Genomic DNA, 14905 nt, shown 5'->3' with positions numbered 1-14905 from the left:
CGACTTTGTCATGCAGATATTGAGCAAAATCCTCGGCCCTCCCCTCCAGGGGATCCCCCCCCCTCAATTGAAGGAGGGAGCGGGTCACCCTGAAACTACTTCTAGTTTCCTGAAAATGGAATATATCATACAGAACTAAGCTTGCACGTGTGTTTTGTGAACATAATGGAGATTGCAAGTGGTACAGCAGCAGAAGCATCCTCAGATTCCATTCATTTCGGCCAAATGATGAAAGCAGCATCTTATCTTCATGATGCAAGCTTGTTTTTTTCTCACATGTGCATGCAGTGTAATAATGCATGTCCAAAGGAGACAAATGCTGCTTTTGTCATTTGCCTCCCTGTTGTCTTCACTCCGGTTTGTGTGGAATAACATGCACTTGATGTTCTGACATCAACATTTGGCCTCCTTTCAATGTTCCAGTTGCCTTTCTGGCGTATTGCTTTGATAATGATACTCTGTTATTCAGTGTTCTACATCTGATCTTGGAGCAACAAGATTCTAATGGCCAGCTGCAAGGGTGTCTGCCAGGTATGGTTGAAAAAGTCAAGATGGCAGCCACAACAATGGGATTAAAACTCCACCTGTTTTGTTTTTTTTTGTATGTGTCACACAGAAAAAATGGATGGAGCCTTGATCACATTGTCATGACCCCCTCCTTAGCTTTTCTGACCACATCCTTAGCCCAGTGTGAAAATTATTGCATGGTTATATGTCTAAAATTATCTATTTCCTGCTTGTTTGTTTGTGTAAGGAAAATGTAATACGCTTAGAACCGAACATGCAAAGCAATGTCCTGGTACTGAAAGCTAACTTCTAGTCATCCCTGTGAACTGCAGTGCTATTTACAACAGCAGAGAGACTTCTAGAATCGAATTTAATCTATGCTACCCAGTTTTATTCTTGTCCAATTTTCAAGTTTTCTTGGTTCAATTGCTTGAAGCTGCCAAGGAGACAGAATTGGTTTTGTTTGATATCTCAGGCATACTCCATCTGAAAATGGTCTTCAGCCAAGGGGCCTCAAATTGTTTGGATCATAAATCGTTGAGGTGGAATTTTGAAATGCCAACAGTGACTTCCACGGTGGATGGACATGAAAACAAAGGCAGTCTGAGACAAAAGAACCCCATAACTAAGTATTGGAGGGTGGTGGGAGGAAGCAATTGAGATGAGGCTGTTACAAGAACAACAGAAGGCAGTGGCATACATTTTAAAAAAACAAAAAACCTCAGTTCAGCATTCTGTCTATTTGTGTCACAGTTTTTTGTAGTGTTAAACCATTAAAATGATAATCATTCCCTTGGCATGGATTTCCAAAACCATTTCATAACTTTAGTTCATTTGTAATTCCTGTTTTCCCTTTCAAAACTAAGAAGTGACACCTAAACCTGGTGTGGAGTTTCTTGGAGGAAAAATACCAGGGCTTGCTGTCTGGTTTTTTGACTTAGAAAACTGACTAAAGCAAAAATTGTTTGTTTACCCTTTCTTTTCCTGGCACTGAATTCCAGTTCATCTCATGTCAGGGTTGCAGAAAAAATTCTGCTTTCTTTGGCACCATTCCTCCTAAATGTAAGACCTTCTTCTTCTTTTTCTTCTTTCTTTCTACTTGAGAGGAAATGGCAGCCTCTTATCTCTTAGAAAGAAGAGAGTAAAATGTAAAATGTTGCAATACAATTTGGGAATGGCTGGATCTTCTTTCTTTCCCAAAGAAAAAACTCTGCCACTTAATTTTCAATCCTCAAGAATTAAGTCTGGTTCTGTTTGTTTGCTCTGTTTCAGCTGTATATTTTGCTATATTACAGTGTAACTGAATCTGAGAGGAATTACTGTAGCTCTTTTACATATTGGGAGTGGCATTGTCCCCAACAGAACAGAGTATCTTAAAACACATTTGAATCTAACCATGGGGCTGTTTGCCCTTAATACCACGTTTCCCCGGGTATTATTATTATTATTATTATTATTATTATTATTATTATTATTATTATTATTATTATTATTATTATTATTATTATTATTATTATTATTATTATTATTATTATTATTATTATTTTGCCTCCAAAAGAGGCACCAGGTCTTTTGGGGGGATTTCTTACTCACAGTAGGCATTGACAGCCAGTCCACTTCTTCTGGGGCCGAAGGAGCAGCTTCATGCTACAGCTGCATTCCAGCCTGCATTTTGCAGTCAGGAGCCTCTGCAGCCAAGGACCGAGCTATGGATTCAATCCATAGCTCAGTCCTCAGCTGCAGAGATCTTGCAGAACCGAGCTATGGACTGAATCCATAAATCGGTTCTCGGCTGCACAGGCCTTTTGGAAAGGCCTGTGACTGAGAAATGCAGGCCTGGCTGCAGAAGACGCCACAGAAGAAGTGGGCCGGCGAGGAGAGGCCTGGCTGCAAACTAAGTGGGTGTGGGGTGCGTGGGGTAGATCCACCCCCCCACCCCCACCCTCGCTTCATTTTTAGGCGTGTGCCTTGCCCCAAAACTAAGGCTTATTTTGGGGGTAGGGTTTATATTAGGCCCACCCCCATAAATCAAGCTAGGGCTTATTTTTGGGGTAGGCCTTACTTTCGGGGAAACACAACAGTTCTTAGCCCTTCTTGGTTATTCTATATCCTAGCTGGGTCTTCCCCATTTATTTATTTATTTAAGCTGCCTCCTTCAACCTGGTGTCAACTGGTTTTGTGAACTACAACTCCCAGAATTGCCCAACCAGCCATGGAGCATGATGGCTAGGAATTCTGGGAGCTGCAGCCCAAACACCAGTGAGAATGCCCATGGGAAAGTTACATCAGATGATTGGACTGGAGTTGCTGATTTAGCCATCTTTTTTTGAAGAGAGATGGTTAACAATAAGCATAACTCTTTCTGCTCTACCAGAATATGCTTTTCACCATAGTTTTGAGTTGTAAACTGTTGGAAATAAAAATCCTGAACAATGAACATAACAAATGAAACCTATGTTGGTTTTTATATACCGGCCCGGCTCAGTCTTCTGTATGAAGTTGTGCTAATTACAGGTAGTCCTCGACTTACAATAAGTTCATTTAGTGACCGTATGAAGTCACAACGGCGCCGGAAAAAGTGACATGACCGTTTTTCACACTTATGACATTGCAGCATCCCCATGATCACGTGATCAAAATTAAACCGTCTTGGCAACTGACTCATATTTACGAGGGTTGCAGTGTCCCGGGTCATGTGATCCCTTTTTGCGATCTTCTGAAAAGCAAAGTCAGTGGGGAAACCAGATTCACTTAACAGCCCTGTTACTACCTAAACAACTTCAGTGATTCGCTGTGGCAAGAAAGGTCGTAAAATGGGGCAAAATTCACTTAACAACTGTCTCATTTAGGAACAGAAATTTTGCGCTCAGTTGTGGTTGTACCTGTATTTAATTGCTTGCCTAATCAAGGGAAAAATCATTTCTATATACATCTTTTTTACATTATATGCTCCCCTAGAAACCTGATGTATTTACCATTTTCTCACCATGTCCGTTACCCTCTGTGTTTTTCTCTCTCTTCTCAGGTGTTCTGTGTCTCAGATCTGAATTTTGTCCCATCCGCCTTTGTACTAACAGTCTCTGAGGCTCCTGGTTTACCCATCATGCATCTTTTTTTTTCTTTTACTTCTCTATTTCACAAAAAAAAAAACACGTCTTCCTAAACCTACAATCTTCCTACAGGCACTTCTTAATTTACCCTCTTGAACTTGACATTGCTACGCCAGTTTAATTCTTCCTTTTGAAGGACTTTTGCCCTGTTAGTGAAAGTGCATGGAGGTTCTGTGTTTGGACTCTTTCTTGCCTGAAAAATTCATGTTGTTTGCTTTTGTATATGAAGACTCTGCCAAGTCTCTGCTTTTACTGGCGAGCCACTTGCTGTAGCCTTGAAGCTTCCCTCCTGCTCCAGAAGAGTGCTGACAATCTTTGGTTCCTACGTTACAACAGATATCCCACCCGCCAAAATGGCCTTGAGATGCCACATGAGGATAATTTTTGGCGCGTTTTTGGAGAAGCTTTGGAGGACTTGGAAACATGCGGCCAATCTGAACTTTTGAGGGAGATTGAGGTAATGACTTTTCGAAAGCGGGCATGCCTAGCAGCACTGCTGTGCCTACCATGTTTTCCCCTTTGTGCTTGTAAGTGTGTCTCAACCCATGGTGTAGAGAGCAGAGAGCAAAGCTAGGGACAACTTGGACTATCTTTACAGGTAAAGTAGTCCTCAATTTACAAAAGATCACTTAGTGACCATTCAAAATTACAATGGCACTAGAAAAAAGTGACTTCCCCAGGGTCACGTGATCAAAATTCAGATGCTTGGTGACTGACTGAAATTTATGACGGTTGCAGTGTCCCAGGGTCACATGATCACCTTCTGGGACCTTCTGACCAGCAAAGTCAATGGGGAAGCCAGATTCATTTACAACTGTGTTACTAACTTAACAACTGCAGGGATTCACTTGACAACTATGGCAAGCCAGGTTGTAAAATGGGGCAAAATTCCCATCCCCTCTATTTTTAAGAGTTTTCTTAAAGCTAAATTTTATAAAACAAAATAAAACAACAACAACAACCTCCCTCCAAGTATTAATTTCCCACTGATTTACTTTATGTGCCATTTGCCATATAATAACAGGACACAGAAGAAAAGGGGCAAATGCCCTCCAGCCCAATAAAATGGCCGTTTGGGATGTTCATCACTGCATTTCCTATTTATACATTTGGTTTTGGCTTGCTTGTGTGAGATCACAGTTACATTTAACTCGAGGTGGACTTAATATTTGTAATGGCTCTGAAGATTTATTCGTATTGTCAGTTTCCTGTATTTTAGTACTCACAATGCTATATTTATGATCATTCGAACACTTCAGTGAACTGGTTTTCAAAAGCATCCCTTTTTGCAAATGACTAACTAATCCAGCATGATAAGCGACAGGAACAAAAAAAAAATCTACAAACATTTTTAAAATGCTTGTGTAAACTAGAAAGAGCAGACACCATCACTAATCCATTGCTTTGTAAAAACCAGGCAGATTGGCAATATTGCAGTTTCCTACCCTTCCTTTAGTGATACCGTTTCAAGGACTCCATGTAAACTGCCCCATGGAGTGTCTGCCACTGATCTGTGAGCTCCACAGAGAGAAATCTCTTAATGGAAATTGAGAAGGGTTGCCCTGGAGATTTTCATGGCATCCAAGGACCTGGCAATAGCAGAGAATTCCAGAAGACTATGCTAAGCATTCTTTCTTTCCACATCAAGATATAGGGACAGTTGCATCTAGGGACCAATGCCACAAAGTTTGGGGGACAACAGTAGATACGAAATGCAAGAAATAAGCAACAAAAATATTTGGTTTATTTCTGCAGTTTTAATAATTCCCACTTTCTCCATCATGCACAGAAACATACATACCATCCCATAACAAGACTGGCCAGACTTTGATGTGAAGTCAAGGAAGATAGTGTAGAAACCAGTAGACAGTCTGGATCAGAAGTCTTGTGGTGAACTCCTTGACTCCATTCTCCTTGTTGTTATTTCCTTCAGCATTTCATACACTATTCATGAGCATTGTCTCTGAGTACATGCTTCCTTTTTTCAATTGAATTTGCTGTTCAGTTATTTTCAGACACGTACACATCTAAACCACTTCCTGTTACTCGTTAGCCTTAGAATAACTGGTTTTCTGTTATTGCTAAGCAGTTCTTGTCTTCCTCATAGTGACACAGAGTTCACTATGACTTTCCTTTGATTCTTTCCTAATAATAATAATAATAATAATAATAATAATAATAATAATAATAATAATAATAATAATAATAATAGAATGTGGGAAGAAGGCAAGACTTAGACAACAAACAGACTGCTGGCCAGTTGACTGGAGCTGATTACAGGGGAAGCTGGAGACCAGAGCACCAGGTGGACTCACCAGTGGTCCACAGATCACACATTGAGGACCACAGATATAAAGAAAGCAACAAATTCACAGACAGGTTTTAGAACACTATGTTCTCCAAAATTCAGAATAACCTTTTATAAAGTTGTAGTCAAGCTGCTTGACATGCCTTTCATAACATTGCCCAGGCAAAATCTGGGTTTGCTATCCTTTTTCTTAAACTTAACTTAAAAGATGACTCATGATTTGTTTGGAACAATCAAATTCCTTCTAAGGCCAACAGGGCGACATGACGTGGAACACTGCAACACGGTGTCTCTTCACATACTGTGACACACATTGGGCTGTGTGTCCCAGTGGACAGTTAACATAGTCACAGAAGCCAGTGGATACATGACAAAGCTGAGACAGAAATTGCCATTCAGTAGCAAATACATCTGAAGCGTATTGACCATTGTGTCTTACAATGTCTCAGAATGTCCTTGTTTGCCAGTGTTTTCTTAGCTCTCTTTTGAAGGAGAGAATGCTAGGTATATGTAAGAGTTGGTAAAATATGAGATTACCTTAGGAGAGCTCTGGATATTTGTTGGAGAAAGGCAGAATTTAATATCTGCACTGCTGAAGATTTTCGTTTCATATCAACCTATGAAGTCTTCCTTTTTCTTGTATATGGCTGATCCCATTCTATTGTTTTTCTTTGTTTGCTTTTGTTTCCTATAGGCATCCATCATGGCTGGCAGTGTACATAATCTGAGCCTTGATGGGGGCAAATTGCCCAGGAACTCTGTGAACCAGTCAGGACTGAGCCCAGCAAGGAAGAGCAACCCCAAGAGCTCAGGTGAAGTGCAGAGCAACAACAATGTGACCCCTACTAAGAATGACAAGGATTTGGAGATAAAGACGATAAAGGATGAGATTCAAGAAATCATGTCTCCGACTCCTCTTGAGCTGCATAAGGTGTGTGTCTTGCACATGTGCATGCTGAATAATGGTTTCATAGTAAGTTTGGCATCTGTGGGATAATCTCTCATGACCCTGGTATTTTATTTTATTTTTTTAAAAAAACAATTAAAGAAAATACAGTGGTTGCTTCACTGACTGCTTCACTGTGATTGAGGATCAAATGCCCGTGTTTATCCAAAAATAAGCATGGATCTTTTTTTTTTTTTTTGCCTCCAAAAGAGGCACCAGGTCTTACTTTTGGGGGATGTCTTACTCCCCTCTGGCACTGACAGCCCCACCTAGCCGGCTCACTTCTTCTTGGGCCGAAGGAGCAGCTTCATGCTGCAGCTGCATTCCAGCCTGCATTTTGCAGTCAAGCCTTTCCGGAAGGCCTCTGCAGATTCAGTCCATAGCTCAGTCCTCAGCTGCAGATCTCTTGCAGAACCGAGCTATGGATTGAATCCATAGCTTGATTCTTGGCTGCAATGGCCTTCTTAGAAAGGCCTCTGACTGCGAAATGTAGGCCTGGCTGCAGAATATGCCTCAGAAGAAGTGGGCCGGCGAGGAGAGACCTGGCTGCAAGCTAAGTGGGTGTAGAGCTCATGGGGCAGATCCACACACCCCACCTCCACCCTAGCTTGATTTTTAGGTGTGCCTCGCCCCAAAACTAAGGCTTATTTTTGGGGTAGGGCTTATATTAGGCCCACCCTCAAAAATCAAGCTATGGCTTATTTTCAGGGTAGGCCTTACTTTCGGGGGAACAGGGTAGTAGGAATCAATGAGATGTGCTAAGGTTAGCCCCTCCATCTCCAGAGAAGCTGTGTAAAACCATGGAAAGTCGCTACTGACCAAGTATAAGGCAGTCCTCCAATGACAAGAGAAGCAGCTTTTATGAGCCACTAGTATTAGAAGAATGGAGTTCCCCACATGCCTGGCTTAAGAAGAGAATGTCTACCATATTTTTCATAATTGTCCAAATATCATTTTATTGGTGGCAGCCAGAGACTGGGTGAGGACCTCTGTACTGGACCCACAATGATGTTTTCCTTTTCTTGTGTTTATCATTCTGAAAGACTGGAGGTTCAAAATACAAATTCTGTGGTTATCAGAGATATCTAATGACATGTAAACCATTAACCTCTTGCATGGGAATATTTACTCTGGCGCCGGCCTTTCCCACAAGACTTTTGGTTACTGGAACTACTTCAAGATTTAGTTAAAAATCAAGCGCTTTATTTACATAGTCAAGGGTTCATTTGAGAGCAAGCTGAGGCAACCTGTTTTAAACTGCTTTTTTATTTTACTTCTTAAAACTAAAACTAACCATACTTGGGGTCTCTTATTATTATGGACAGTTATTAGAAAACAATCCTAATTCCCCCATCTTTGCTTTTATTTTACTACTTCAATGAATATGCCTCAGTGGGCCTTCTAAGGTGTGAAATCTGCCTTATACTCCTTTTTCCAGACCTCTTAGTTTTCCAGTTGTTTTTCATAGGGGTTAAAAACCCAGCAGAAGCCGTGATATTGTATTAAGAAATTAAGAAATTCAATAAAATACGGGTGGTTTTATTTACAGTAAATGTGGAGACTAATCCTGGCATTTTGTTTAGGTTCAAGTTAAAACGGTACAGTTAGTCCTTAAGTCAAAGCTCCTTGCTCAGCTCAAGGCATCCACAACAAGAAGCTGATCAATCTCCACTTATAAACATTCAATGAATAAGAGGCCACTGGGTATTTAATTCTACCATCAAATTGTTACTATTTTTAGCAAGTTTTTTCCCCTAATATTCTGTTAGAAATTATCTTCCTATAGCTTGGATCCATTATCCAAGTCTCAACTTGGTATGTCCTTCTTTCAGATATTTAAATAATACTATCATATCCCTCCTGGTGGGCTAAACATTCCCAATTCCTTCACTCTTTCTTCAAAGTATGTTATTTTTAGCCCACTGATGATCTTCAGTGTCCATCTATAAACTACCAGTTTCTCTGAATCCTTAAAAGCTGTGCCCAGGAGAAGACATTGTTGGAGGTGAGATTGGATTAAAGGAGGATAAAGTGGAGCAATTCTCACAATTTGGAAATTGAACTTCTATAACATTTAAAATTGAATTTCTCTTTTTGTCAGCCACATCACACTGCTGCTATTTATTCCATTTTCAATCAACCATTATTCCAGTATTTTTATGTGCTGTTTTCAAGCTAGATATTCTCCATCCTACCTATGCATTTGATTTCTCTTTAAAGAACGTTGCATTTTTCTCTATTGAATTTCATTCTGTTAATTTTAGCTTCTTCTCTAGGATCAAGATTGCTCTTAAGTTCTTTTTCTTATCTTCTAAGATATTAGCTATCCTACCAGTTTGGTGTCATTTGATAATTTGATAACAAGTGTTCCTTAAGGAGCTCTTCTATCTCTTCAACAATCCATTCAGAAAAATAAAATAAAATAAAATAAAATACATATATACATATTCACACCTCCCTACCTCCCTGGTATATAGTAAAAGGCCTAGGACTGAATCCCATTTGACATCAATTTGATGAGAAACACTTAATGAATTTTGAGCCAAGTGTCAACTTAATTGTCATATACTTGTCATATACTGTCCACCTAACCCAACTTAGCTAGTTTGCTAATAAAAATGTAAAGGATTACTTTTGCAAATGCTCTGCAAAACTGTTGCCATCCAAAGCCTCTGACTTCTAAAGGAATTCTTGCCCCTGCCTTTCCTGAAATTAATTTTAATTGAAGACTTTTGGAATATATGCCAGATTTAAGAGAAACACAACTATTCACTGAATGGAAAAATAGCAACTTTAAGGCTGTAATATTTAAGGCTCCCTTTAGCATATCTGATTGCAATATAGATATATGCTGTTTTCATTAATAATAGAAATTCTACATTTTTTGTACTAAATGCCCTTGTGGAGAAAATAAAATCATAACTCTTTTGAACAACTTTATTTTTCCTTTTTTTTAAAAAAAAAACCACTTTACATAATTAGTAGGTAGTTATATTTTTATTTTCTGCCCTGAGAGTTCCTTCAACCAGGCAGTTCTCAAAATATACATCCCTTGTTCAGCAAAGTAGTTTCATTGCTTCCGCCAAGCTTAGTGCCTTATAAGAGGGTTGGAAGGAGAGAAGAGACAGGTAAAGGAACTTTTATCGCCTCAACTGGCCATCAAATATCTACTCTGTCATAACCTTTTTCCAGTCTTTTCATAGATAAGTTGCAGCATGTTGGCTAAAACCCAAGTGACTTCACTCAGTGAGTATTGATCATTAACTTGTCCAACCCTGGCATTCCAATTAAAAAAAAAACTCTACATCCCTGTTACAAAATATCCTTCACCCTAATTCAACCTATAGTCAGGTTTTGAAAACAATAGCATTTTTTTTTACCTTACTTCCTTCTCTCATTCTGTTTCCTGTCTGACCATCAAACAGCTTTCTCCTGCCTCTTTGGCCCAAGGTGATGAGTACTTTTCATTCTCTTTCGCCTCCCTAATTAGAAATCTGTCTCCTTTCTTGCCTTCTTTTTCATCTCACCTAAGCCTTTCCTCATCTCCAGTGAGCACCACAGAGTTACCCAAATGTAGTGTAACTAATAAAAGTGTAACTAATAACTCTCTTTTCATAATTGCCCATATTGGTTGTAAATTTCTGATTGCTTCTTTACCTTTTCCATAGCCAAATTCTCTTTCTAGCTCTGGGATGAATAGCTTTTTTGGTTAAAATTCCCAGTATGTATCTTTGGGGGGGGGGGTACATTGTGGCAGGTAGCAGGGGACCATATGAAGAGGACAGGCAGTTCCAATCACAGAGAAAGATCATCTGAAGGTATCTTATCAAGGTTCCTTCCCCCTTCTCAAAACCTGAACATAGCATGGCTAATGATACCAATTTTGACACCAAAGGGTTGTCCACTTTTCAGTTTTTAGGAACAAAGAGCACATTTGGAATTTGGAACACAGCAGAAGACCTATTACAAGGTAGCTTGGCCATTAACATGGCTGTCGTGTTGGGAGAGATCAGTCACAAACATCCGTTCACCAATAAAGAAGAAGTTCTTTATTCCAACTCTGATCTTTTTCCTTTTCCCTTCCCCCCCAAAGGTGTCCTCTACTTTTTTTCAGCTCAATTTGTCTTTTGAGATAAAAGCACAACACAAATACTGAAATGCACTGGGTTGTTGTGGATAAGGAAAGGTCCAGGAGATATTGGGGATCTCAGCATTGAGGATAATTTATGATAACACAGTCAAAGATTATCCAATCTTAATGAATCAAAGCCAATCACAGACTTTGTATCTTTCAGATTGATTTGTGTTACTGAGTGATGCAGTTTTGAAATCTCTGCAAAAAACGGATGGGGTTGGGTGGCTGAATGTCTAGTCAGCGAAGCTTTCAAGGATAGTACTGAGTAGTTGGGAAACGCTCGAGCTAAGTGAATATAGGAGCTTAATTACCTTTATGTACCTTTATTATTTTTATTAACGTGTGGATGACTGAAGTTCTTGCACATAAATGTCTTCTATCCATCTAGAAATCATGGTTTCTATTGGCTTCATGATTGTTCTAAATAAAACAGTGTTACACTTTTGGAGCAGGATAAAAGTTGTATTATCTGGGTTCGTGGGCACAGTTCTATGGATGATTCTATTAAAAATCAAAAATGTTCCTGCAATACAACACGTTTACAACCCTTATTTACCTGTAATTCAATTTTTCTTCAAGGAAAAGAAAATAGCAAACCTTTATAATGCATCTTATACCTCTAATTATTTTTTTTTACCAAACTGGTTAACTAATTCAGGTTGAAAGAGAGTAAATTGTCCCATGGCAATGGCTGAGTAAGGATTTGAATTCAAGTCTTCTGGGTCTGAAAAGTGAGGTAGAGTAGTACTATGGACACCTCATATTGCCCAAGTTGTTAAATATCTATGGAGACTCTCAGTCATCCAGGTCATGGTTGTCCCAAAAGTGCTTTTTTCAAAAGGCAACTGGACTTTGTTTTTCCTTGAAGATGTTTCGCTTCTCATCCAAGAAACTTCTCCAGTTCTGAAGAAGCTTCTTAGATGAGAAGCGAAATGTCTTCAAGGAAAAACAAAGTCCAGTTGCTTTTGAAAAAATATCTTTTGGACAACCAAGTTGTTGAATATTTTATAATGTCACTTTCCCTCTTCAGCATCTCCATCTTATATACCCAAGTTCGTTTTTACCATCATTCCAATGAAAGTTGCCTTTTCCTATAGATGACAATTTACAAGGATCCCGAGACTGAAGACTTTGGGTTCAGTGTCTCTGATGGCTTGCTAGAAAAGGGTGTCTATGTGAATATGATCCGTCCAGGTGGGCCAGCTGACCAATGTGGACTCAAGCCTTATGACAGAGTCCTCCAGGTAATCAATCACAAAGGATGGGGAAGAAAAAATGTTTCTTAAAAGGTTTTTAGACATGGGTTTTGGCTGCCTGTGATTATTAGAGGTCCTACCTGAAACGTGCTTACCTTCCCTCTCTTTTTGTATTGTGCAATTTCACCCATAGAAAGGCAGCTATGTTTGTGTCACTAATTTAAAATTATGTCTCTGTCTTCTTAAATCTCCCCTTCAGTTCTAGAGCACTAGTATTCAGCTAAGCTTTTGCTCCATAATTCTGTCCTTTCTCCACCACCCTGTCATCATACTCAGAAAGGCCATACAGTTATTTTTAATTATTTTTGTTAGTCATTGTCTTCTTCTCCACCGTTCCTCCCAAAGGAGCCCAGTGCAATAAACAAAAAGAAAGAACAAGCAATCTTTAATAAAAGCAATTAAATAAACAAGCAACATTAAAAGCAAACTGAAATACAAGTAGGCAATAAAAACATTCCAATTAAAATAAAATTCATGTTAAAAATCTCTGTGATTTGTCTGGGAGATGGAAGATTGGAAGGACAGATGGCTTTCCCTTCGGGCACAGAAGAAATTAAAAAACAGCTGGTGAAGGGAGAAGCAAAACAGGGTCATGACTGTAGCCAATTTCTTTTCCCCTCTGCCTCAGCCCCAAAGAAAACCTTTTCCCAACCTTGTTATTTACCACAGGAAGGAATTTGTTTTTAAACCAGCAAGAAGGGGAAAGCACGCAGTGTTTCTCAACCTTGGCAACTTTACGATGTGTGGACTTCAATTCCCAGAATTCTCCAGCTAGCATTGCTAGCTGGAGAATTTTGGGAGTTGAAGTCCATACATCGTAAAGTTGCCAAGGTTGAGAAACACTGAAAGTTGCCAACTGATTTTTCTTTTCTACACTTCTTGATTGTCTCAGAAATGAGCTACAGGCAGTCCTCGACTTACGACCACAATTGAGCCCAAAAATTTATGTTGCTGAGAAAATTGTGAATTGAGTTTTGCCCCATTTCATGACCTTTCTCGCCAGAGTTTTTAAGTGAATTATTGCAGTTGTTAAGTTAGTAGCAACAGCAATAGCACATATATACAGCCCTCTCCAAGCAGTTTACAGAGTCAGCATATCGCTCCCAACAATCTGGGTCCTCATTTTACCGTCCTCAGAAGGATGGAAGGCTGAGTCAACCATGAGCCTGGTGAGATTCGAACTTCTGGCAGTCAGCAGAATTAGCCTGCAATAATGTACTCTAACCACTGCGCTACGACGGCTCTAGAAACACAGTTGTTAAGGGAATCTGGTTTCCCCACTGACTTTGCTTATCAGAAGGTCACAAAAGGAAATCACACGACTCTGGAATGCTGCAACCGTCATAAATATGAACCAGTTGCCAAGCATCTGAATTTTGATCACATGACCATGGGGATGCTGTGACGATCATAAGTGTAAAAAACAGTCATAAGTCACTTCGAATGGTCACTAAATGAACTGTTGTAAATCGAGGACTACCTGTATTTAGTCCAATCCTGATTCAAAACTTTGCAAGAGAAGATGAAGAGGGTCATTGGTTTTTTTTCTGCCAGTTAGCCTCTCTCCTTTCTCTGACATCTTTTCTTTACCTGCAGGGGAAAAACATTTTCCATTATTATTTAATCACTAGGAAGATAGAGAACCCTTTGTCCAATACCCAGGAATTAAAGTTTAAATGGGGAAAGTATATTGATTTTCAGTCTTTAAAAGCCAGTTCTGTTAACCTCTTGTTTTCCTTAGAAATCAGTTTATTATGAAACATTTAGTAGGGAAAAAAATTGCCATTATTTCCCTTTCAGAAATATAAGCGACAGGGAAAGCCCCTTCCATTAGATGCATTTTGCCCTCTTATCTGCCCATCCTTATATCCATAGTTTCTCCACTGTTGCCCCTGAATCTAGGCCCATGCCTGCTTCTTGCTGAAGATAGTCTGGTTTTCAGTCTCCCAAGACTTATTTTTCCCCCAAGACTCTTTTCGCTTTTGTTTATGCTGTACAATCAAACACAGCAATTCAAGAATCAAAGTGGAACATAAGAAAGCTTCCAGGAGTTACTCTAAATGCAGAAGTGCTAAAGCAGGAGAGAACCCCCCACGGGCCCCACAGTTGCCCTTGAGGCACATGCACACTGGGGGACAAAATTTCCAGGCCTGCTCTTGAAATTCATTTTTAGAGAGAATTTTGGATTTAGAAGATTTGCTTTTGGAACCCCTCTCCAAAGATCCAACTTCAACCACATTGCAGGGATGTCCCAACATAACTAGCTGCAATCCCATAGCCCTGAAAGGCCTGCCCTGTTTTAGAAGAGCATCCCCCTCAAGAATATTTCACCGCCCTAATAAAGGGTGGCCACCTCTGGCATTATGGACCAGAGGGTCCTTCGCAGTCCTGCTTAGATATTCTGCAGGCCAGCTTATTGGGATGAGTACATTTGTTTCTCAGCCATTCCTCCTAAAATATCGAAAGAGGCACTTGGTACGGTTTTCCTGCTCTTGTGCTCCAGTTATTGCTGTTACCGGTTTGTGCTGGTTGTCCCTGTAGCACTGCAAAAGTGTTCCCACCACTATTGGTGATCATCCATATTGTTCATGTCAGAATTCCCTTTGGTTGTGCCTGTTATAGAGAAAGTAGAAGGGAGAAAAA

At 39.7% G+C, this 14905-nt stretch overlaps 1 protein-coding gene across 1 annotated transcript in view; it reads left to right on the top strand.

Moving 5' to 3' along the window:
* The window catches only part of LOC107292489 (glutamate receptor-interacting protein 2-like), a 108192-nt gene that overhangs the window by 92002 nt on the left and 1285 nt on the right, over positions 1-14905 (top strand). The window contains exons 21-23 of the mRNA XM_029285156.1: positions 3954-4074; positions 6620-6856; positions 12104-12250. Coding sequence (XP_029140989.1) covers positions 3954-4074; positions 6620-6856; positions 12104-12250 — 505 coding nt within the window. The remainder of the gene's footprint in view (positions 1-3953; positions 4075-6619; positions 6857-12103; positions 12251-14905) is intronic.

This window comes from Protobothrops mucrosquamatus, unplaced genomic scaffold, assembly GCF_001527695.2.
Source record: "Protobothrops mucrosquamatus isolate PMUCROS unplaced genomic scaffold, P.Mucros_1.0 scaffold1358, whole genome shotgun sequence".
In the NCBI taxonomy this organism is placed as follows: Eukaryota; Metazoa; Chordata; class Lepidosauria; order Squamata; family Viperidae; genus Protobothrops; species Protobothrops mucrosquamatus.
This window is presented reverse-complemented; position numbering and strand designations above follow the sequence as displayed.